Source organism: Danio rerio, chromosome 13 (assembly GCF_049306965.1).
Source record: "Danio rerio strain Tuebingen ecotype United States chromosome 13, GRCz12tu, whole genome shotgun sequence".
Taxonomy (NCBI): domain Eukaryota; kingdom Metazoa; phylum Chordata; class Actinopteri; order Cypriniformes; family Danionidae; genus Danio; species Danio rerio.
In genome coordinates, this window is record NC_133188.1 from 48,733,795 (window position 1) to 48,760,025 (window position 26,231).

The 26,231-nt window shown below is 34.4% G+C and overlaps 1 protein-coding gene across 18 annotated transcripts in view; it reads right to left on the reverse strand.

Moving 5' to 3' along the window:
* Nucleotides 1-26,231, reverse strand: part of runx3 (RUNX family transcription factor 3) — a 269,009-nt gene that overhangs the window by 45,098 nt on the left and 197,680 nt on the right. For 17 of the 18 annotated variants that reach the window (NM_001362344.1, XM_073919902.1, XM_073919909.1 and 14 more), the window contains 3 exon segments: nucleotides 15,264-15,368; nucleotides 17,457-17,613; nucleotides 18,558-18,802. In NM_001362344.1, coding sequence (NP_001349273.1) covers nucleotides 15,264-15,368; nucleotides 17,457-17,613; nucleotides 18,558-18,802 — 507 coding nt within the window. 18 annotated transcript variants of the gene reach the window in all.

Below are 26,231 nucleotides of genomic sequence, written 5' to 3' on the forward strand. Positions count from 1 at the left end.
TGTCTTCAACTGTGCATGTTTTTGGATGTGGGCACTTTTTAAATCAACATAAGTCAACTTGATGACTTTATTCATCTCTAAAAAGCGTAAAACAGTCATAATGAAGAATGAGTAGGTGCTTCGAAATGTTTCTGCTGCTAGTGTTTATGTCAGTGCTACTGCATTGAAGTGTGCATGCACCTGCATATGAGCGGTTTGGCGTTTGGTTTGGTTTTGGTTGACCTAGTTGTAATTCAAACCAAGAAACCTTTCTGACCCAGATTGATGCGACATGCGTTCGACTACTGCAAGCAAACATGCATCTAACCAAGCTGTCCTGCTCTCCGCTGGCTAGATGCAACTGGAAAGTTCTGAAATCCAATGCTCGGAGTTTATAGGACAAAAGAAAGAGCGCACTTTGTGTTAAGAGCGTGATTTAGGAGCGTATTCCCCCGTGCCAAGCTAATGAAACTAAAACGCAACTGTGAGGAATTCCAGCCGGGTCTTTAACTGTCTGAAGGCTTTATTAGAGATTATTCTGGAGGATGGAGTGGAAATTAGGGAGGAGATGAGACAGAAAAGGGGCTGAGGTGTTCTGATGAGAATTGCGAGAGGTGTTGAAGGGCAGGAAGGGACCCTTGACTTTAAAACGAATGCGCCTACACGTTTGTGTGCGTGTGACAGGATTTGACGCAACTGCAGCTTTGCAGGAGTGTGAGAACTGAGATATATGTGTCATGCAGAATGGGTTTCAGTCTTATAGTTCACACACACACACTCACGGACACACATATTTATTTAACTGTCTAATTGAGGACATAAACAGACACGTAGGTGTGTACATAACCTGCACCGTGTATTCTATACATAACTCCAACGCACAACTCAACCATATTATTTTTCAACAATAGTAATTTATTACAACTTTAATAAATAAATGTAAATTATTTGCAACATTTTATTTTAAGTGAGAATTCACAGTATTAACTATTGCATAATTACATACCTATTATTCAGATATTAACTGTTTATCAGTACTTATAAGATATGAACTTCCACAGTGCTAATCGAATTACTTTATTGAACTTAAAGTCTTAGTAATTAGTTTATGAATAGCATGAATTGTACCTTAAAAAAAAGTGTGGCCAAATTATATATAAATAAGTTATATTTTTTATTTACATAGTGTTAATGTAAATAATGTTATTAAAGGGACAGTTTGCCCCAAAATGAACATTTATTCACAACTTAATCACTCTGAAGTAGTTCCAAAAGTTAAAAGAGTTATGTAATCGAAAAAAAAAAACTGTTAAATTCATGTTTCTAATATTAAGATTTTTCCTTTGACAGTTTCTCACTAATACTATCTTACTAATACATCTTACAAATGTCATATTTGTAGAAAAATATCTTGTATTTCAATCAAATCAATCAATCAAAAAATTGTACCTCAAAATAAAGTGTGAAGTTATGTATATTTTATTTAATTTTCTCTGATGTCCACTTATAATGTTATTAAAGGGACAGTTCACACTAAAAAATCACCGTTTACTCATTCTGAAGTGGTTCCTAAAACTAAAAAGTGAATAAAAATGAAAATATGTGGTAGAGAAAGACTTTAAGGCATTTATAATTTTTGAATTCTTCCTTTAATAGAGTTTCTCACTAATACTATTTTTTAAAATCTCATATTTGTAGAAAAAAAACAAGAGATTTGATTTTACTACTACTTTGCTAATAGATTTATTGCGGCAATATATATATATATATATATATATATATATATATATATATATATATATATATATATATATATATATATATATATATATATATATATATATAAACACACACACACACACACACAGTTGAAGTCAGAATTATTAGCCCTCCTGAATTATTAGGGCCCGTTTATTTATTTTCCACAATTTCAGTTTAACAGAGGGAAGATTGTTTCAGCACATTTCTAAGCATAATAGTTTTAATAAATGATTTCTAAAAACTGATTTATTTTATCTTTGCCATGACAGTAAATAATATTTTACTAGATATTTTTCAAGACACTTCTATACAGCTTAAAGTGACATTTAAAGGCTTAATAAGGTGAACTAGGTAGGTTAGGGTAATTAGGCAAGTTGTTGTATAACAATGGTTTGTTCTGTAGATTATTAAAAAAAAATTCAAAAGGGGGCTAATAATTCTGACCTCAACTGTGTATATATATATATAAATAATTTGTTTTTATTTACGTTCCTTTGAAGTCTACTTATATAATTAAAGGGCACCCAAGCTGAAAATCATCGTTTGTAAGCTGTTTGAACAAAACTGTGTGTAGATATAGCGTGTTCACAGTCATATTGGGGTGATATAAAGACAATAAGCGTCTTTTTAAATTTCCTAACATTAAAAATAGGATCCAAATCCCTCCCATTTTGACAACATGACGTATGATTGCGGTTTCCGCAACAGCCACGTATTAACATGTCTCTGTAGTAACGCGTAAAACTGGGATTAAAAGATCTGTTCAGCTCTCTGTGATCATCAGTCATCATCAAATGAGTTCAAGAATGAGTTGAACAAGTTTAAAATGTTTTTAAAACAGTGCATGTTTGTAATGAATTACAGCGATTTTACCGCCTTTATCAGCACAGTCGCGTGTCAGCACAATTATAAAAGAAGACGCTTCAATCCCGGTTTGTGGACATTAAATCAGGTTTATTTTGTACAGTTACATAACGGATATCCATACAGCAGCGTATATTAATGTGTATCCTGTCACATTTGTCATGCAAAAACAGTGCAAAGTTAAACGTGCATGCTGTGTGTGTATGTTGGTGTAAACTTTGTAACGACATTGTGTGTGACTCATCATTGCAGAAAGGCTTGAATTACATCCAAAACTAACAAATGTTACGAGAGATTTGCTTCCTTCATGTCTGTCACTGTACTGTTTATCTGACGCAGCTGAGAGGGAGATTGAGGCACACTTTGACTGGCACGTTTGAATGGTGGTTGAGGAGAACTATCATTAAAGGCGCAGGCAACAAAAACAGCTACATTTTGTTCAGGGCAGAATATTCTAATATTCAGGTATATTAAATAATCTATAGGGTGTTTTGAGCTGAAACTTTACAGACACATTTTGGAGACACAAAAGACTTATCTTAAATCTTAAAAAAGGGGTAAAATACGAGCCCTTTAAAGAGACAGTTCACCCCAAAACTCACCATTTACTCACTCTGAAGTGATTTTAAAAACTGAAATTCAACATTAAGCCGTTTCTTATTTTGAGATTCTTCCTTTCGTAGAGTTTCTCACTAAAGCTATCTTTCAGATCTCATATTTGTAGAAAAAAAAGAATAGATTTTACTTCCTCTTTATCACCATCTCTGGTTGAGTGAGGTTTCAGAAAATCAAACAGGCAATCTTTGATGTGTGCCGTTCATTGCCATAAGAATCAGTTTGACGTCAGTTGTGGAAGTGCGAAGGCAGACGTGTTAGAAAGTTTCAGAAAATTAGAAAGCTACAGTTCTCCGTGCACAATGCAGCCCTTTTATCTCAAAAGATCAAGGATAAATTGATTCCTCATGATATGACCCGTATAAAATGTTGAAACACTATGGCCAGACAGAGAAAAATTATCTTTTTTCCTACAAGTTTGGTGTATGTGTGTGTGTGTGTGTGTGTGTGTGTGTGTGTGTGTGTGTGTGTTACTGGAAGTCTGGGCACATCTTGCTTCTTCAATTAGGCTATTTGCAGAATTTTCCTCACTGTTAAAAATGGCAGAAAAATAAACAGATGATTCACTATAATATTCCCGTAACACTCCTCCCTCCTCTTTCTGTCTGCCTCTCTCTCCTACTCAGATGTTTATCATGGACTGTGAGGTGCTTTATATACTGCTTTATTCAATTAAAGTCTTTAAAGTTGCTAATGCTGTCTGCCGGCTTAAAGAATAAACAAAGAAGATCACAAACAGAAGATGAAGGATGGAGACATTGCATGTGTGTGCAAGTGTGTGTTTGTGTGTGTGTGTGTGTGTGTGGGTGAAGATACCCCCTCTTTTGTCAGCCATTATCCCTCAAAGAAAAGAAAATATGACCCGGAGCTGCAGATAATAAGAGCATACACTATAAAGAATATCTGGAAATGAACAGTTTCCGTATTTAGTGATTTACAAGTGTTTTCCGTTGATTTAATTGCCTTATGGGATGTTGATCTCCGCTCTGTCAACTTCTGCTGTTGAAAATTCAACTCTACAGATTAACAAATTGACTTTTATTCAGGGATGTCCAGATCTGATCACGTGATTGGAAATCTAGGCCGACCACCTAGTTTCAGACTCGATCAAAGTCAGACGTTACCTCCCGATCAGGACTCGAATATATATTCTCAATATTTTTAACACATCTATAGTTATGCAGAGGCACAGAGTTAGACCTCTTTCTTGTCTTCACACAGAAACAGCAACGTATGCGGCATGACATCACTTTGTTGCATCACTTTGTTGCAGAGACGCTATTGGCTAAATGCTGGCAAAGTAAAACACGGAGGCAGCTTAAAGCGAAAAGCACGAGTATGTCTGCAGTCTGGAGGTATTATAAAGTTAATGATGACAACATTGCCATAGCAAACTGTGAGATATGTAAACTTGGGAATGCCTGCCAGGTATTTTAGGTTGAGGTGCTATTTGTTTTTGTATTAATTTTATTTTTTTATTTACTGTTGCGCCAAAGTCCAAAAGTGAAGAATTGATGTTATTTATTACATGATTGTGCAAACTACCTTACAGAAATTCTCTGTTTGTTAACAGAGTTGTTGAATGTTAAAATAAGGTGAATTAAATAAAAAATAAGGTTTCTTCGCTCTTCTTTATTCTTTTTAAGTATTATAGAAGTATCGGATCAGGTTTCGGTATCAATAGATACTCTAAATCAAATGACTCAGACTCGAGGGCAACAAAAAAACTGGTCAGGACGTCCCTACTTTTATTTACATTTTAGTTGTTTGAATAATATAATATATAAGAAATAACATATATAGAGAAATAAGTCAATAATATAACAGAAAATGTTAACCCAGGCTCATTATGGATACGTACACCAATAAACGTTTCTAGAGAGCGCCAAATACGTCCCAGCAGATGTTTTTTGCTGTTTTTTTGCAAATCCACCGCTGTGTATGCTTTTTCAGATCTCAAATTTCTCTCGTGAGTGCCATTCACGCCTGCTCTTCTCACTTAAATCCACCAGAGGCCGCTGCCGACTGACTGACCATACAATTGTCCGATCACTCTCTTTCCTAAACTCAACCGCTAGTGTTTTAAAATGCACCAACTGACCTGAGCCCATTTACTTCCCTAAGCCCAACCAACAGTGTTTTGAAAAGCAATCCAGAAAAAAACACGTTCACCACGTTTTCAGATTTTACCACATTCTCACCTAGCTATTTACTTGTTTGTTTAATTTTTTGGCTTTTAAAATTTTTTTATCTGCTTTCTGGAACCGTTCTTTGCCAGATTTAAACCCTATCGTCGCTGTCAACTCCTTTCTGCGTCTTAAGTTTACCAACGTACGCTGCAAGCCACTGGACAATCTGGTTATAGCGGGAAAGCCAACCATGCAGAGGTAAGCGGTCAGCTGCTAGTGTGAAAAGGGCATCATACCTCCCCGTAGCGTTTGTTTTAAAGACGAAATGCAGCTATATGTACTTCTGATTACATAATTTGTGATCTCCAGAATTGTATATAGGGCTACTTTTTCAGAATGAGCCTATGTTGGAAAATGTACTGTCAGTTTATTAAGGTTTTGTAGCGTGATATACAACATCAACCCAGACAATATATTACTTTAAAATATATATATATATATATATATATATATATATATATATATATATATATATATATATATATATATATATATATATATATATATAATTTATACTTTATTAATATTAATATAATATATTACTTTATTAAGAATGTTAATAAAAGTCACCTTTTTCAACTTTTGAAGGTTAAAAGTTGTTGGAAAAAAGATTAATATCCCATAATGCCATTCAAAAGCATAAATAAACAGGAAAACTAAATACCTGAATCACTAAAATATGGAAAACTACTAATTTACAAATATATTTACAGTCCTTTATATCCTTAAAGACGGGTTTTTTATTAGTTCTAGGATCATGTTCAAGTTCATTTATTTATAAAGCACATTTAAAAACAGCTACAAGACTGACCAGGGTGTAGTACATTTAGAAGAGTAAAATATAGAGACAATTATAAAAGCGAGGTAAAACTAAGAGAAACAACACAATAAGTTTCATCATCAAAGACTCAGGGCTAAAACAGCAGCTCACACACATCCGATGGCTAAATCTGCTCTGCATGCTCGACTGTGTATTTTGACTGTAATGAATTGTCTGTTCATTTTTCAAACGCATTCCATTCATTTGCCGTCCGATATTGGCTGCATTCATGCTGCGCGTCACTGGTGACGAAAGCTGCCACTCGCCGTTAGCGCTGCTTTGAAGAAACATTCTCATGATGCATAGATAGCAGAAAGGGTGTTAAAAGCATTAGTGTGATGATTACCATTAAAAAAGAGAAGAACACACGCACATGCAAGATTCTTATCAGTGAATGGGGAAGAAAAAGTCTTAGAAGGCCCTATTGAGAGTAAACATTTAAATCTATGAATTTGATATCAATATCATCTCTAATATACAGAACTATACTTATATGTATGGGTGTGGCGTGCATTATTTAATAGTTGACACACCTGGCAGGTGTTTTGCACGCACATACACAGACACGCACACTAATGTATGCATGTACACTCCTTTATTTACAGAAACACAGAGTGATATCTGAGGAAAAATAACACAGCGAATGATATTGTTAACAGATTTACATGCCCTCTAAGAGCCGTGTGCCAAAATGCAAATATTGTCCCTGACTATAATAACCACTTTTGTCTTCTCTCAAACTCTGCATACGTTTTTGTTATATATAACTAATTTATTTTTGCATTTTGACTATTACTACTGGTGATGTTTCGTCTTGAAATGTGTGCATGCATTTCTTTATTATATATTAGCTATAATTTATTCATAATATGATAGATTGGCAGACAATGTCATTTACAAACAATGAAAGTGATTTCAAAAATCTGAATTGCTAGTATACACTCACCGGCCACTTTATTAGGTACACCTGTCCAACTGCTCGTTAACGCAAATTTCTAATCACATGGCAGCAACTTAATGCATTTGGGCATGTAGACAAGGTTAAGACGATCTGCTGCAGTTCAAACCGAGGATCAGAATGGGGAAGAAAGGGGATTTAAGTCACTTTAAAAGTGGTATGGTTGTTGGTGCCAGACGGGCTGGTTTGAGTATTTCAGAAACTGCTGATCTACTGGGATTTTCACACACAACCATCTCTAGGGCTTACAGAGAATGGTCTGAAAAATAGAAAATATGCAGTGAGCGACAGTTCTGTGGGCGCAAATGCCTTGTTTATGCCAGAGGTCAGAGGAGAATGGCCAGACTGGTTCCAGCTGATAGAAAGGCAACAGTAACTAAAATAAGTACTCGTTACAACTGAGGACTGCTGAAGAGCCTCTCTGAACACACAAAACTTCGAGCCTTGAGGCGGATGGGCTATGGCAGCAGAATACCACGCCAGGCCACTCTGTAACTGAGGCTACAATTTGCACAGGCTCACCAAAACTGGACAATAGAAGATTGGAAAAATGTTACCTGGTCTGATGAGTCTCAAACATGATTGCAAAAATTTGGCAAGTAATACTTAATAAAATTAAATTTTTATTAGTACTGGGTAATTAATCGCATCCAAAATAAAAGTTTGTTTTGATATGTGTTTTGTATATATATATATATATATATATATATATATATATATATATATATATATAYACACACACACACACACACACACACACACACACACAAATATATATATATATATATATATATATATATATATATATATATATATATATATATATATATATATATTCATATATATATATATATATATATATATATATATATATATATATATATATATATATATATATATATATATATATATATATATATATATATATTTATTTATTTTTTTTTTTTACCCGCATGCATATATTTGAGAAAAAAAAATTTATATACAGGTCAAAAATTTAGAGTCGGTTTTTTCTTTATTATTATTTTTTAGTTAATAATTTTAAAAATTATTCTCTTCATCAAGCATCAAGGCGGCATTTATTAAATGTGAAAAAAAGGTAAATTGTTAAATACTATTATCTATTACTCATTATATGTAGTTTCAAACTAAAAGATTACTCCAGTCATTACTGCTTTTATCACTATTACCATTAATAATAATAATAATAATAATAATAATAATAATAATAATAATAATAATAATAATAATAATAATAATAATAATAAATATTAGAGTGATTTCTGAAGGATCATGTGACTGGAGTAAGGAAGCTGAAAATTCATCTTTAAATCACTGGAACAAATTATTAAATTAAAAGATAAACAAATTTTGAACAGTTATCTTATAATGCAATAACATTTCTAAATTTTACAATTTGTAGTGTATTTTGCTGAAATAAATGCAGTCGTGGTGAACAGGAAACGCTCATTTTAAAACATTTAAAAATCCTACTGACCCCAAACTTTTGACCGGTAGTGTGTATGATACAAATAATTTTCATTCATTCATTCATTTTCTTTTCGGCTTAGTCCCTTTATTATCAGGGGTCGCCACAGTGGAATGAACCGGCAACTTACCCAGCATATGTTTTACGCAGCGGATGCTCTTCCAGCTGCAACCCATCACTGGGAAACACCCATACATTCTCATTCACACACATACCCTACGGAAGATTTAGCTTATCCAATTCACCTGTACCGCATGTCTTTGGACTGTGGGGGAAACTGGACCACCCAGAGGAAACCCACGTGAACGCAGGGAGAACTCCACACAGAAAGGCCAACTGACCCAGCCAAGGCTCGCACCATGACCTTCTTGCTGTGAGGCGAGAGCGCTACCCACTGCGCCACTGATTAGTTCTCTTCTATGTGTGTGTATCACATATAAATACTAAATATAAATAATGCACACACATAATAGTATATAATGTTACTTTATTTTGAATGCGATTAATTGTGACTAGTTTTTATTAATCTGAAACTCAGTTTGAAAGGAATTTGACTATAGCATTCAAATACTTTTTGGACAGCTGTTATGTATACTAAGTGTGCATAGTCCTCATCATTTCGAGATGCCTGTGCTTCTGTATGTTGTGTGAGTGGGTGTGTGGGGGGTCTTGTCTATCAGGTTTCTCAACTCCGCAGGTAAACATTAATGAGGTATTATTCTATTGGCAGCACTATCAAAGTACACACACACACACACACGCACGCACACACACACACACACACACACACACACACACACACACACACACACACACACACACACACAGCTTCAGTCAGCCCATGCCTGGGGGAGGAGAGGGTGTGGTTTTCTTATGAAAGATGCCATCGACACAACATATCTGACAAAAGCAAAATACACAGATACACAGTCCAGCACACATACAGCAAGTGAACAATCTAACCTTGTGGCAAAGACACATTCGTTTGCAGTACTATAGAATGGTCAATAAGTGTTCAAATCACATCCATTCATATACTTCAATTCAGTTTAATTTAATTTAATTTAATTTAATTTAATTTAATTTAATTTAATTTAATTTAATTTAATTTAATTTAATTTAATTTAATTTAATTTAATTTAAGCTAATTTAATTTAAGCTAATTTAATTTAAGCTAATTTAATTTAATTTAATTTAATTTAATTTAATTTAATTTAATTTAATTTAATTTAAGCTAATTTAATTTAAGCTAATTTAATTTAATTTAATTTTATTTTATTTTATTTGTTTTTCACAATAATTACCATTCCAAAGCAGTATATATACTGTCTAGATGTTGTATGGCCAAAGGACACATTTGATAGATGATAGTTTAAAATTTGTAGTCTAATAACAATAAATTTAACTCATGTTTCAAATTCATTTCCGAAGTCCGAAGTCTAATGCAACTACATCATAAGCATGTGAAAGCACACATCGTTTCTCTCAGCATTGTGTCTGAACCACTTTCATTAGTGATAGTTGAGTGAGCATAGGGTGCAGATACGGAAATGTGACCCGCTCGACAGGTAACAGCTCTAAAGAGTGATCACAGGCCAACGTCAGTCAGCCAACATGATAAATATGACATGCATGAGGAAATCTAGCATTACAGGCGTAACAAAAGGCAAGCATGAGTGCCAGACGGAACCAAAAGAGAGATTTGCATGTACTTTGCATTGCTACATGTCAGTGAGTGTATGTGCAATATTATATCAAATATCATTTGCTCATTGGATGCTAGAATTTGCGATGGAGTATTTATTTGAGGAGTTTTATTTGCATTGTTAGGATTTTTTAATGATAATTACACACATTAAAATACAGAAATAGTGTAATACAGCATGTTTATATAAATATATGAGCATGTCAGCTCTCAAAATTAATATTGAAATCTAACTAAGCCAGAGATGCCCAAAGTAGGCCCGTGGTATGCTTTAATTTGGCCAGCCATCCCATCTGAAAAGAGAGGCGGAATGATGGGGAGGTGGTTGAGGCGAATGCATTTGACAGTGATCCTCATTTTGAATTTAACGTAACCTTTTGTTCCATTGCTGAGCTACAAAAAAACGATTTAATTCAATGCCGTAAAGGAATCAGACTTATAAAATGTAAATACTGTCAGCAAAGTGCATAAGACAAATCAAGTAATCAAATCAAAGTAAGCTTGACTAGTGTTGAGAACAGAGGTGCGGATCAACATGCAGTTTATTAATGGAGGTGGTACAGGCAAGGGTCATAGTCAGGAACAAAACAGTATCATAAGGGTAATCCAATAATCGTGGTCAATATACAAGCGAGAGGTTAGACTAGTCGAGAGGAGAAGCAAGACAAGGATCAAAACACACAGAAAAACAAACCAGGGAAAACGCTTTGTGATGTTCATGATTGAAACAAGACTCAGCCATGTGTAGATGAAGGTGAGGTGTATTTATAGTCCTGTAATCAGTGTAGATTGCAGCAGCTGTATCTGTGTGAGTGTCCGGATTATTGTCAGCTGTTGCAGAACTTGATGAGTGCAGGGGGTTCTGGGAGTTGCAGTTCGTTCAGCAGTAATTTCTCATATAGAAAACCCCGCTGGCCATTGCAACAAACTACAGGAAGTAATCGCCAGCGGAGACAACACCACTGGCAATGCCAACAACTAGTGCGTTCAGCATTAAACTTGTGTCATAAAAGGGATTGTTTATGTTTTACTGTAATAAGTTCATTATAAAAATTATACTGCATTATACTAGTCAACATGAATTTTTAAACATTACTGAATAAATCAAAAAATAACTCCTGGCGAATTTAATATATATGGTTTGGTTTATATTCAACCCACAACCCTCAGTAAACTTAGCTTTTTTTGCCCTTTATAGGAAAATGTTTGGGCACCCCTAAAATTTTTTTTTTACTTTTCTTCAAGCTAAATTTATTTTCTCAAATCTTTAATTTCTTTAATCATTTTAAGTTTAATTTTAAAATTTTAGTCAGTTTGGCTGATGTACAATGACAGGACTAAAAAGTTCATTTAATTCAACAAAAAAAAAACTTATTTAAATAAGTTTAATCATGTTTAAACTGTTTTTTAGGTTATACAAAGTTAAATAATTAATACTTTAGTCAGTCTGACTGATATACAGATATAAAGTTGAAGTTAGCCCCCCTTTGACGTTTTTTTTTTCTTTTTAAAATATTTCCCAAATGATGTTTAACAGAGCAAGGAAACTTTCACAGTATCTCTGATAATATTTTTTCTTCTGGAGAAAGTCTTATTTGTTTTATTTCGGCTAGAATAAAAGCGTTTTTTAATTTTTTAAAACTATATTAGGGTCAAAATTATTAGCCCCTTTAAGCTATATTTTTTTCGATAGTCTACAGAACAAACCATCATTATACAATAACTTGCCTAAGTAATTACCCTACCCGCCTAGTTAACCTAATCAACCTAGTTAAGCCTTTAAATGTCACGTTAGGCTGCATAGAAGTGTCTTGAAAAACATCTAGTAAAATATTATGAAGGCGACGCAGTGGCGCAGTAGGTAGTGCTGTCGCCTCACAGCAAGAAGGTCGCTGGGTCACAGGTTTGAGACTCAGCTAGGTCAGTTGGCGTTTCTGTGAGGAGTTTGCATGTTCTCCCTGCGTTCCCTTGGGTTTCATGGGGTACTCTGGTTTCCCCCACAGTCCAAAGACATGCAGTACAGGTGAATTGGGTAGGGTGAATTGTCCGTAGTGTATAAGTGTGTGAGTGTGAATGTTTCCCAGAGATGGGTTGCGGCTGGAAGGGCATCCGCTGTGTAAAAACGTGCTGGATAAGTTGGCGGTTCATTCCGCTGTGGTGACCCCAGATTAATAAAGGGACTAAGCTGACAAGAAAATGAATGAATGAAAATATTATGTAGTGTCATCATGGCAAAGATAAAATAAATAATGTATTAGAAATGAGTTATTAAAACTATTATGTTTAGTAATGTGTAGAAAAAAAAAGTTATCTCCGTTAAACAGAATTTGGGGAAAAAATAAACACGGGGCCTAATAATTCTGACTTCAACTGTATGTTGAGAGGACTAAAAAAGTTCATTTAATTCACCTAAAAGCATTTCTTTACTGTGTACACATTGAATTATCATTTTAATCCAAACTAAACGGCATTTTCACTTTCTTTAAGTGCCACTTGGTTTGAAAAGCAATGACAAGGAACAAATATGACACAGCTCTGTAAACACCAGCAGTGAGTTCCCTTTATCTCTCTCTCTTTCTCTTTCTCTCTCTGGTCTCCTCTGGCTGTGGTTCGCGGGCTGCATTAGTGTTATGGATCTGCACCCCAAGCAGGCGTTCAGTGCTGTGTTAATTCAGCGGCTCTAATGCGGTCAGGCACTGCTGACCCCGCTGGTCAGAGAGAGTGGCCACTTTCATTGAACCCTCTATGTTTGCGGCTCCGAGACGCACCCTCGCACTCTGTGCCTGAAACGGCTTAATAACCCACCACAGCTGACATCTGAGGTTGGCAACCATCTAGACCACGGAGGGCTGTTCACTGTTTAATATTAACACACACTGCTGTGCAGGTATGTATACACCCAAACAAACTAAAACGCAGGGAGAAATCGAAACCAACACTTACTTACTGAAATACACTGTACGTTTTAGGAACACACACATACAGTGTGGCTCGGTATCATCTGCCGGTGACTCATATGTCTTTTAAAGCCGTCGGTGATCTGAAAGTAGTAAATACTCGCTGCACTGTCCGAAATACAATACCTAACATAGTCAAAAGCGTGACCGAGTTAGTAACAGAATCCAAATAGTGTGCGATGATAAACCTCTAATACTGAAAGAAAAACAGCAGGAACCAACAGATTATCTAACCTGTTTAACTTGGCACTCGCTCTAAAGACGGCTCAGCTAGGTTTTTACTGCAGTAAATAACTGGGTATAAAGCAGACACAAAGGAGAGACTATCCCATCTCGTATCACCTCAAGTACTTCTCCCTCATTATCAAACAACAGTGCACCGCAGAAAGAAAAGCCATTTCTACCAGAGCTGTGATTTGCAGTCTGGCATGAAATTGTACACAAGATGATAAATCAATAATAGGAACAACACATATTTATGTTGTGCTGGATGCATGCACTAGAAACACACAGCACAATGTGTGCAGCACAAAATGACATTTGTTCATCTAATGAACCACTCAAAGTGAAATATTCAGTCACACTTTATCTTAAGGTACAATTCTCGCTACATTAACAAACCATTACAGATGACTTTAAGCTGAATAAACTACTAATTTGCTGCTTATTCATAGTTATCAAGGTAGAATTTGGGTTTATATGGATGTAGAATAATATAATGCTGTTTGTTCATCTAATGAACCACTCAAGATAAAATATTCAGTCACACTTTATCTTAAGGTACAATTCTGGCTGTATTAACAAACCATTAACCATAACTTTAAGCTCAATAAACTACTAATTTGTTGCTTATTAATAGTTATTAAGCTAGAATTTGTGTTTAAAGCGATGTAGAATAATATAATGACGTTTGTTCATTTAATAAACCACTTAAAATAAAACATTCAGTCACACTTTACCTAAAAGTACAATTCTCGCTATATTAGCAAACCATTAACGATGACTTAAAGCTCGATAACCTACTAATTTGCTGCTTATTAATAGTTATTAAGGTAGAATTTGAGTCTGAAGCGATGTAGAATAATATTATGACGTTTGTTCATCTAATGAACCAGTCAAGATATGAAATATTCAGTCACACTTTATCTTAAGGTAGATTTCTGGCTATTAACAAACCATTAACTATGACTTTAAGCTCATTAAACTACTAATTTGCTGCTTATTAATAGTTATTATGGTAGAAATTGTTTTTAAAGTGATGTAAAATAATATAATATCGTTTGTTTAACTAATGAACCATTAAAAATTAAATAAATAGTCACAATTTATATTAACAAACCATTAACTATGACTTTAAGCTCATTAAACTACTCATTTGCTGCTTATTAATAGTTATTAAGGTATAATTTGGGTTTATATGGATGTAGAATAACATAAAGGCGTTTGTTCATCTAATGAACCAGTCAAGATAAAATATCCAGTCACACTTTATCTTAAGGTAGAATTCTTGCTATTAACAAACCATTAGCCATAACTTTAAGATTAATAAACTACTAATTTGCTGCTTATTAATAGTTATTATGGTGGAAATTGTTTTTAAAGCAATGTAAAATAATATAATATCGTTTGTTCAACTAATGAACCACTCAAAATTAAATATATAGTCACACTTTATAATAACAAGCCATTAACTATGACTCTTAGTTCAATAAATTACTACTTTGCAGCGTATTAATAGTTATTAGTATAGAATTTGTGCTTATATGGATGTAGAATAATACAATGGACTCTTTGAGTACTAATAAATATCTTAATAATAGGCAGGTAATAAGACACTGAGAAATTATACTTAAACTAAAGTGTTACCAAATCATTTCTATCAAACACAGCACAATACAGACATAAAGGGGAATTGTGGGTACTCACGTCTTGGCTCTCGAGGTCCGTCAACGGTGACTTTGATAGCGCGGTGGTACGTGGCGACTTGCGGCGGTCCAGTGAACACAGTGATGGTCAAAGTGAAGCTCTTTCCTGAGAGGAAGAATACGATGTCATGAGTTTTAAGAGGTATTACATGATCTAAAAGTCTTGAGAATTAATTGAATATAAAACTAAAAATTATCATTAATCATCACTGTAAAAAATGCTGGGTTCTACATAATTCCTTCATGTTGACCCAACACAAATCGATCAAGTTTTCGACAAATTTATTTACTTAATAATTTTAACAAATGTAAGTGGATTGAACATAAAATAATTAACTTGTCGCAAAAAACTCAAGAATTGTGTCGATTGAGCTCATTTTAAATAAGTAGTTTAAAAAAAGCAGCAACTTTTTGGATAACATACATGGATATACTTAGATAACTCAATCACCAATTTCATTTAAGCAACCTGAGCGCTGTAGTCAGCATAACAAAAAGGAGGACAAACAAAACTCGGCATTATAAAATGTATCATGTATATTTTTATCATCATGAAACGCTTTATATTATATTCAAAACAAAGCAAAATAGGAGTCTCTTTACTAGCGGTTTCAGATTTTTGGACCACAACCTTGGTATGTTGAGTCAGATTGAGTGTGGCAGCAAGAAACAGGGGAAAGTATTTGTGGTTTGCAACAATAACAAATATTGTGAAGTCAATATTTAGCAATATGCTGATGGCAGAATAATCTGTAAGTGATATTAGCATTCGATCATTTCCTGAAAGTGTGGGATAATAGCGCAGTCGTTCTTTCGGTTGAGAAAAATAATTAAATCATATAAAGTTGCTTCTGCCAGATAAGCCCTCAGGTAAACACAGAAACTCCCTCAGGCTCGGCGAGGTAAAGATTCAAACACAATCCCGCCGAGGTGGGTCACACACAGCTGGGAGAAATGAATGGGTTTCCTCTAAAAAGAGACAGCACTACTGCTTTGATGCGCTTTCAAATGCGTTTATGATGTGGATTAGTCAGACAATGTGTTCCAGATTGTTCCCGGGACTCCGCTGTGTCTGTGTGCATGTGTGTGCGTGCGTGCGTGTGTGATCTCTAAATGCAATGAAGCTGCGCTTTGAGGGGGAGAAAGCCGTGGCTTGTATGAGGGCTATGAGGGTGGGGTAATTGACTGCAGAAATGAAAGGTACTTTTAATTCGCGCACTGCAGCGCTTTCCATTCATCCGTCTGCAACTATTTAAAGTGTAACATTTACAGGAAAAATGTGAGTGCGAGGAGCGGGGCCAAGAGGAAAACGACGAAAGGGAAAAGCTTGTGAAAGAATGTAAGCTATGTAAGAGGTAGGGTGTTTTAAGGTGTGTAAACAAGATGGGGTTTTTTAAACCTTACATCCTTTATGAAAAAAATAGTTCTGTGAGGAAATTATTTTTATGGGACATGTAGGCTAACAGAAGCATTCAGTTTTATCCGTTATATATGTGACAAATGTTTTTGGTTTATTTAATTGTTAGTTAGTACAGCGCTCAGCGTATATAAATACACCCCTCACAAATCTCTCTTTTAAATTCAGATTTTTAATAGGAAGCGCTACAATATTATATTTGTGCATATACATTAGATTAGTAAGTACTGAAGCCAAATCTGGTGCTTATCTAACAAAATAACTTACGATGACGGTCCAAAAACTATTACACCCAAATTTATATGTTATAGAAAAATATTAAATACAAATTTAAAAGAGATAAAATCAAGAGAAGCAACACATTTTTTAAAAATCTTTTTTGCACGATTTAGCTTGAATTTAATTGGATTATCTTTCAATTTCTAAATATGTTTAGTGACTAAAATATTATTTTAATAATAATATCTGTTTAAAAAATCGGTTTTGTTTAAATGCATTACAATAAATAGTCTATATTCACTGAGAAATGGATAAAAATATTGATTTTTAAAATGGGGTGTACTCATTTATACTGAGCACTGTATACATAACAAAAATGACACCCACTGTGTTTAAGTTTAAATGTAAGACAATTCGTAAATTGATATTTGTATGACTGGATTTTTTTTGTATTATTTCTGTCTTGCTTTTTTATTTTTAACATAAATGGTTTCTATTGATTCCAAAGCATGCATGCATCTGCCCACAAAAAGACAAAGAAATGTTTAGATGTGGCACCTCTGCCGCTCCTGCCCACGAAGCGCAGGTCGTTGAAGCGCGCCACCTGGTTCTTCATGACGGCAGACGCGTTTCTCAGCTCCGCGGAATAATTCTCATCATTTCCCGCCATCACAGTGACCAGAGTCCCGTCAGGAACATCACCAAGAGCCACCACCTGATAAACACAGAGATAAAGCCATAATCAAACACACACACACAAACCCAATAAACCACAAATCTGGGTTGCAGCCTTAACAAAAATCACTAGTAATGTTATGTATGTGTGTACTCGCAATTATACAGTTGTGTGTACAAATAAAATACAAATAATAGATATAATATTAGCTTTGCGAGTATATGCATCGTTTCCTTAATTATGGGAGCAATTTTATATTTTAAATTCCGTTGGCCCAAATTCAACGATTAATATTTATATGTGCAAAATATATAAACAGAATAGATGCGAATAACAACAGCATATAAACGAATCGTACATTCAGCAAACAAATATTAAAACAGTAATGCTAATAATAATAGTTGCATAATTATAATATAAAAATTAAAATAATTGTTAATAATATTTAATTATTATAATAATAATTTCATGCTAATTTTCCAAGTGCAGAAAACCGTGTCGAAACATCTCTGACGTGATTGACATCTGTTCAAATCATCAGTCAAGCAGTAAATTTGCCTAGTATGTTGATGATATCAGAAAATAGATGAAATTAGCAAGTGTTTTAATTTTGCAGTTGCTTTCAGGTGAGTTGACATTTTAAAGACATCTCCATCTGTAATTTCTTATTGATTAACTTGTGTTCTTGGCACGCGCAACCAAATTGTCTTTTGGCGCCCCTATATCAGTTAACCAAACATCAGCTAACTAACAGATCTGTAAAAACACATTTTGCTATAAATTTATGCTAAGTAAACAATTAAAAGAATTAATAAATACAAACAATAGCAGTTTAGTGATGTACCACTCGTCAAAAGTGCTAACGGAAAACTCTGTTGTTATGGTTATCGCCTCAGAAGAGCGCGAGTTCTGTTCAAAAGTAGCTAGATTTCTGACAAAGCCAAGAAATTAGTCAATATTACAGATAGAAGTGTTTTATTTACCTTAAACGCCACGGGCAGGGTTTTGTTGCACCTCCAGTGAGACGGCAGGACCGAGCAGAGAAAGTTTGGGCTGTCCGTGCGCACCAGCTCTCCGGCGTGATCAGCCAGCACGTCCACCACGGAGCGGCTCTCCACGGGCCGGCCGGAGCGCAGCGGGCCCGGCGCGCTCATGCTCTGGCTCTCGGTCACTTTAGCGCACGGGAACGAGGCGGAGGGCGGCGTGAACCGTCTGCTCGTGCTCGGGTCTACGGGAATATGCATCACAACAGATTTCAAATGAGTCCTCGTGAAAAGCTCGGGCAACCCAGTTGGGTGAGTAGGCTACAGAAAGTCCGTTGTGTTGGAGAGTGGAAAAAACTCCTCGGTGACCGTTTACTTTGTGTTGCAATGCAGATGCAGAAGCGTTAATACAGAGCGAGTTCCCCACTGACTTCAGCCACACACACACACGCAAGCACAAACAATCTCGTGCTGCACGATAGATGAGAGTAAGGCATAAAAACAGAGTCTTGTATGCTTCTCAAAGCATATACAACTACTATTTAAGAGTTATTTATGAAACTGAATTCATCCCAGAGCGTGTACAGCAGGTGTGAGCTGCTCCTGAATATCAGTTTTACTTTCAGTCAGTTACTTTCCGTCCTGTCAATCCAGAGTCTCGGAAAATAAAGTCCAAACAAATTAATCCCTCAGTTTCAGAAGAGTTTCTGCAGCAAAGTCCCTTTCAGCTGTCAAGCGTTCTTTCCAAATGAATGCGTAAAAGTGAGTAAAACGAGAAAAGTGGTTTGTGTTAGTCAGACATACGACTACGCGAACGCCGCGCTCTGCACTCTGCAGACGAGCGTTATTTACTCATCTCATTATAGCCTGGAGTGCGCTGAGCGCTCCACCAATCAGCGAACAGGGCAGGGTTTAAGCGACCAATCAGCGGACGGGGCTAGTCATCAAACGAGCCGAAGCAAAACTGAAAGCTTCTCTATTATCAGCGTTCATTATATTTAATAAGCAATCAATAAAATATTTCAATCCTCTTCATACATGTTTTGGCACACAATAAACGAGGAAGATTTAGAGTATGTAAGGTGTAACCTTTAAAACCACAGACAAAATAATGATTAAAAAATTTTGAAGTTATTCATCATGTCTCTGTGTGTCAGTTAATGAAGTTTTTGTTCAAATATATTGCACGAAGTATTAAGCAATTAAGTAACTTATTTAAAATAGTTATCGGGACACAAAGTATCCCTAAAAATAATATACTAAGTAAATTAAAAACAGCAGCAATGACAAAAATTAAACAGTCTGCTAATGATCAGTAAGTGAAAATATTAAAAAAACATATCTTGTGCTAAATTAATTTTCTATAACTAATGGGTTCGTTCCATCATGCCAGAACAACAATAATTACGATGGTCTCACGCAAAGTATTTAATTAGAATCTAATGAGTTCCTGTGTGGTTGACACACCCTGAGCTCGCACTGTCGCCACTAGTAGGCGCATGTGTCGTTTAAAAATCCTCAGCGGGGCCAAAGAAAGTGAGTTAAAGCGCATTAAACTGACACAGAACGGGAGGGAAATACAGAGACAGACTAAAACAAATAAAACTGAGCAAGGCAGAAATAAAGCCATTCTCGTGCTAGAGCTGGTCATTTATAATGCATTATTTTTTTTACTCAGTTCTGCCGGTTTTCTTATTATTGGTTCTTGCAATAATTATTCGGGAAGACGCATTAAATGTTTTGGTGTTCAGACGCTAAAAAAATAATCAAATTACTTAACTATAAAAAAAAATCAAAAATGTTTATGGTGAGTTAACAGGCAAAGCAACCATTATTTGTATCTCCAAACGTCCTGCTTTTATAAAACTAGGCTACCATTCGTATAAACACGTTCATACACATTTATATAAAATATTCATATTAACATACGGAGTTAAAATAACACACCATTTTACTCTGCGCAGCTGGAGAATTTAAATGCAGTCAGAATATTTATATACAGCCTCTCTTTTTTTTAGTTCGCAACACACACCAAATAATAATAACAACACCAATGATAGTTTTTATTACACATACAAAAAAATATATGCATTTATTAATATTAATAATATTTAACCGACTGCATTTATAATCAACACACTGTAAAAATATATATAATCAATAAGTTCTGACAGCATGCGTTTTAGTTCATTGTAACTCATTAAACTTAGTTAATCAGGTTTAGCTTAATTTGATAAGTTGTTTTAAGTTAGTATAACATAGGCTAATATAAGTTCAATGGACTCATAATATTAATTTGATTCAGCTTAAAAAATTAAAACAACCCGGATTTATTTACAGTGCATAAATGTATTTGCATTAGTCATTCACGTTTCTGCAAGCAGATTAATTCGCAATCAATTTATTCTGCATGTTTTTGTTCGTTGGCTCGTTCTGTGACAGAAAGAGGGAGTGCATGTTTCAGTGTTATGAGCAGTGGGCTTGAGGTTTAACTTGAGCTGGCAGGAATTGTGCCAGAATTCTGCGGGTTCATATGCTAAAGATGAGCTCAGTTTGAAACCAGCGTTTGTTTACATAGAGAGAACATCACATTCAAGCAAACAAATTAAAACGACAAAATCGCGCATGCAATCAGTGCAATTTGAATACGACATATGAGAACAATCGTATTCGTTATTACTATTATTATTATTATTATTATTATTATTATTATTATTATTATTCCACGAAAAGCCAAGCGCCACAGCTGTGATATTTATTCTGTTATCGCATTCATTATTTGACAGTTAAACCACTGATATTCATCTTCAGCTCGATTTGAAAAAATGAGCCTAAAAGGGAAGTCAAAATCTCACCCACACTAATGGCCCAAAAGAGCAAAAAATATGCACAATAACGTGTCAAGATCATTAGCATGTTTCATCAACATCTGCTCGAAAGACTTATTGCAAACCTTCCTCTTTTCACGCCTTCCGTCCTCCCGCTGCAATGCATTTCAGTAGGTTGAGTAAGTATTGTCGAAACAGATATGCATGCCGACGTGTTGCACAGTCTAAACCCTTTAAATAAAGCAGACTACTTTGTATGATCACACACATGCGACAACTGAGTCACATTGTTACATTACAACGTTCCTCTTGCATATATATTCCCATAATATAGGCTATACATTTTAATATTAGCATGCCTTTAAAATGGCATTACTTTGTATAATTTTCTGGATGTTTATTTATTTATTTATTTATTTATTTATTTATTTATTTTAAATGTTTGTTTGTTTGTTTCAACATGTAAAAAAATTGACATGCTTTCTGTGTTTATTTTTTCAAGGCTTGTCTTTCGCATTTTAATACATTACCGCCACTAGAATGGATACAGCTGTGGTCCTAAAATAGATTGCTTATATTACTTATTAAATTATCTTTTGTTTTTCAATAACGTCTACCCCAATTCAACCATCACAATAATGTAAAAACAGTAATACGGAGTTTAATCATATTATTTATCAAATTACCTATTAAATGGTATTTTATTAACGTCTACCCCAATTCAACCATCACAATAACGTAAAAAACAGTAATTATACGGAGTTTTATTCATATTATTTATCAAATTACATATTAAATTGTATTTTATTAGCGTCTACCCAAACCCTAAACCCAACAGTAATGTAAAAATATTAATTAATGTTGTACAGTGGCATAAAAATTTTGCTATATTGATGTGAGTGTCCATAGCTGTATCTCTTCTAGACTTTACCGGCATGCTCACATGTAGCATATTCTTGAGGTAAGGGTAGTGTAATTTAAAAAAATAATAAGAATAATACTCGCTATAATTATTGTTTGTACATTACTGTGATGGTTGGGTTTATGTTTGGGCCGTATACAATAAAATACAATTGATAGATAATTTAATAAACACCTCCCGACCGTAGCTGTATCTCTTCTAGCAACAACCCTGCATGCCATCAAGACTTTACTACTTCACTACATACTTTCACACACGAAATCGCAACATATATTGTTATCCTGAACTCAAGAGTGCCGATAAGCACGAGCCAGTCAGGGGTCGTTGTGGATGCATGTATATGGGTGATGTTTTCCAGCATCTGTTCATTATTAATACGTGACCGCACGCGCTCAGACTGACTCCGCGCGCCTGTCAAATTCAGACTCCGCGCGCAGTTTCTACGGTTACAGTCGCGCAGCAACGTGCCCTCCTTAATGACGCGCGCCCCTCTGATATGTGATCTGAGCTTAAAGCCCGCGTCAAGTCCACATCGAGCAATCAAGCGCTGAGAAATGATGTGCGCGCGTACAAAGAGGCACGAGCGCTCAGAAACAGCCTGAAGTTCAAACAATGAAAAATTGCGCAGACGCAAGAGTCAGAGAGCACCCACATCATGCCATCAGTCTTCACTGGGGTACAATGGGGTTAAATGCATGCCTTCTGGAGTCTCCCTAAACACTAAATAGCAACCGCAGCTGTTTCTTGAAGATGTTTGTCGCTGTGCATTGCACAATCAGCCTGATGCATACTGCACAGTTAAGGTCGTTGCATGCAAATGTTGAATTGAAGCAACTCCATCTAAAAACGTTGCAGATCAACGTGGCCAATGAGAAGCCCTGAAAATGTCATATTCATTTTGAGACTAAAAAATGTGTTGCAATGTTTTGTCTGAGCATTGCAACAAATGGGAAATCCTGTTTTGTTCCTTTGTATTTACAGAAGGAAAAAAAAACTTGCCTAAAAGTTGCTCAGATGTGACTGTTTAACTACACTGAAATATGTTGAGTTGTTTTTTAACTATTGGGTTATTTCTCAATTAAATTTAAAATGCATTTTCAACCAAACTGTTAGTTTTGTACATGTTTGAACCAATGTCAGGTTAAAGCAACCCAACATTTTTAGAGTGTATTTAAAAATATTTTATTTATTTATTTATTTATTCATTTATTTATTCATTCATCCATTCATTCATTCATTCATTCATTCATTCATTCATTCATTCATTCATTCATTCATTCATTCATTCATTCATTCATTCAAAACCTCATATACTCTATATTAGATAATATATATTTTTGGAATATAGTTGAATGTTTCTATGTTGGAGGAAAAAAGAAATTAGTTTGGGTATTTTTTTTTCAATTGAATTTAAAACGTATTTGTAATCCAACTGTTGGTTCAATGCTACCTAAAATGTTTAGAGTGTATTTTAAAATATTTATTAATTTATTCGATATTAAATTATATTAGATTACACAACCGGTCAAAATTTGGGGTCAGTAGGATTTTGAAATGTTTTAAAATAAGCTTCTTCTGCTCACCAAGGCTTAATTTATTTAATCAAAAATACAGTACACATTGTAAAATTGTGAAATGTTATTGCATTGTAAAATAACTGTTCACAAGTAGTTTATCATCTAATTTAAATTGGTAAAACAAATTTAACTGCATAAAATGCATTTTAACCTTACTGAGTGTATTTTAAAATATTTATTTATTTATTTATTTATTTATTTATTTATTTATTTATTTATTTATTTATTTATTTAATTGTTTGTTTGTTTGTTTGTTTGTTATTTATTTATTTATTTATTTATTTATTTATTTATACATTTATTTATTTATTTATTCATTCATTTATTTATTTATTTATTTATTTATTTACTAATTAATTAATTAATTTATTTATCCAAAGCCTCATATACTCTATATTAGATTATATTAGATGAAACATATATTCAATACAGGTGAATGTTTCTATGTTGAAGAGAAGAAGAAATAACTTTGGAATTATTTTTTTAAATGAATTTAAAATGCATTTTGAACCCAACTCCTGGTTAATTAATACAACACAAGATGTTTAGAATGTATTTTAAAATATTTATTTATTTATATATTCAAAACCTCATATTTTATACTATATATAAATGTTTTTTCTTTAAATAGTTGAATGTTTCTATGTTGGAAGTAGAAAGAAATTACTTTGGGTTATTTTTTTTTTTCAACTGAATTAAATTTGCATTTTAACCCAACTGTTGGGTTAATCCAACTAAAAAATAAAAAATAAATAAAAATAAATAAATAAATAAATATTATTATATATATTACGTTTTTCATTCATTTATTCATTTTTATCACCAGATTATGTTTCTGATAGAAAAGCAGAGTTGTTTCTATATTATAGGGTGGAAAAAATACTTTGGGTACATTTTTTTTCATTTAACTTTAAAATACACATTTAAACCCAACTGCTGGGTTAATACAATCCATTTTCAAGCATATTTTCATATATATAATTAAAATATATAATTATAAATATTAAAATACTCACTCATTCATTCATTCATTCATATTAAAATACATTTAAAATACATTTTTAACCCAACCATTTTTTGAATGTGTTCACATCAATTTAAAATTTTGAAATACTCATTCGTTCATTTTCCTTCAGCTTAGTCACTATTTCAGGCAAACTTCACACATAAATGCCAACTGGTCAAGCGGGGATTCGAACCAGCGACCTTCTTGCTTTGAGGGCGACAGCGCTAACCACTAAGCCACCATGTCGCGCTTAATTCAGTCATCCAAAACCTCATACACTGAATATTAGATAAGCATTTTTTACAGAATTGCAGAGTAGAACGTTTCCATGCTGGTGGGAGCAATAAATGACTACAGCCAAAAACGACACCAAAGAGGCTTTGCTTGGCACAGATCTGATACAGTATGCTTGAACAGCAACTAATTACTTACATAATTTAGAGGGAATAGATTTATTGCAAAGGATGTGCAAACCGGGGTCACACTGACTGTTCCAATCACACTAGAGATTAATCAGTAATAAACTGTATGCTTAGACTAACACTGCACCTCCAAGACACACACGACACAAAACTAAAAAGAAAAACAGTATTCTTATTAAACACTCGCGCGGTTATGAAACGTCAAAAGTGGTTAAATAAACAGAAAATGGGTTAACCATTGCTGAAGTGGTTATTTTGGAGATTTTACTTACACGCTATTCCAAAAATATCATTAATTTGTTGCTGAATTACTTTAGCAGGATATCTAACTCAGTATTATGTGAAACGGGAGGCCTCCTGCCACAGAATACATGATCATAAATTGCATTAATAATTAACTAATTATTACACACCAAAACAAACATTCATTTATTTTCCTTTGGCTTTAGTCTCATTATTCATCAGGGGTCGCCACAGCAGAATGAACCACCAACTAATCCAGCATATGTTTCACACAGCGGATGCCCTTACAGCTGCAACCCAGGACCTGGGAAACATCCATACACCCTCATTCGCACACATACACTACGGCCAATTTAGTTAAAAATTAACCCAACATTGGGTTTGTCCATGTTTGACCCAACAGTGGATTACGACAAGCCAGCAATGTTTAGAGTGTACGCGCAGTCTCACAAACACACAAACAAAATGTCACACAAAAAAGCAACACACCAGTCTGAGGAATGCAAATCTGAAGAAACCACAAATATCTGCCCAAACACTTTGCACTGGTAAAACATTACTTCATTAGTCAACACACACACACATACACACACACAGGCCTCCATGCCCACAGATAAAAATCAAATCGGGGCATAAAATGCTGACATAAGTCTGTGGATTTGCTATCTTCCCCCCT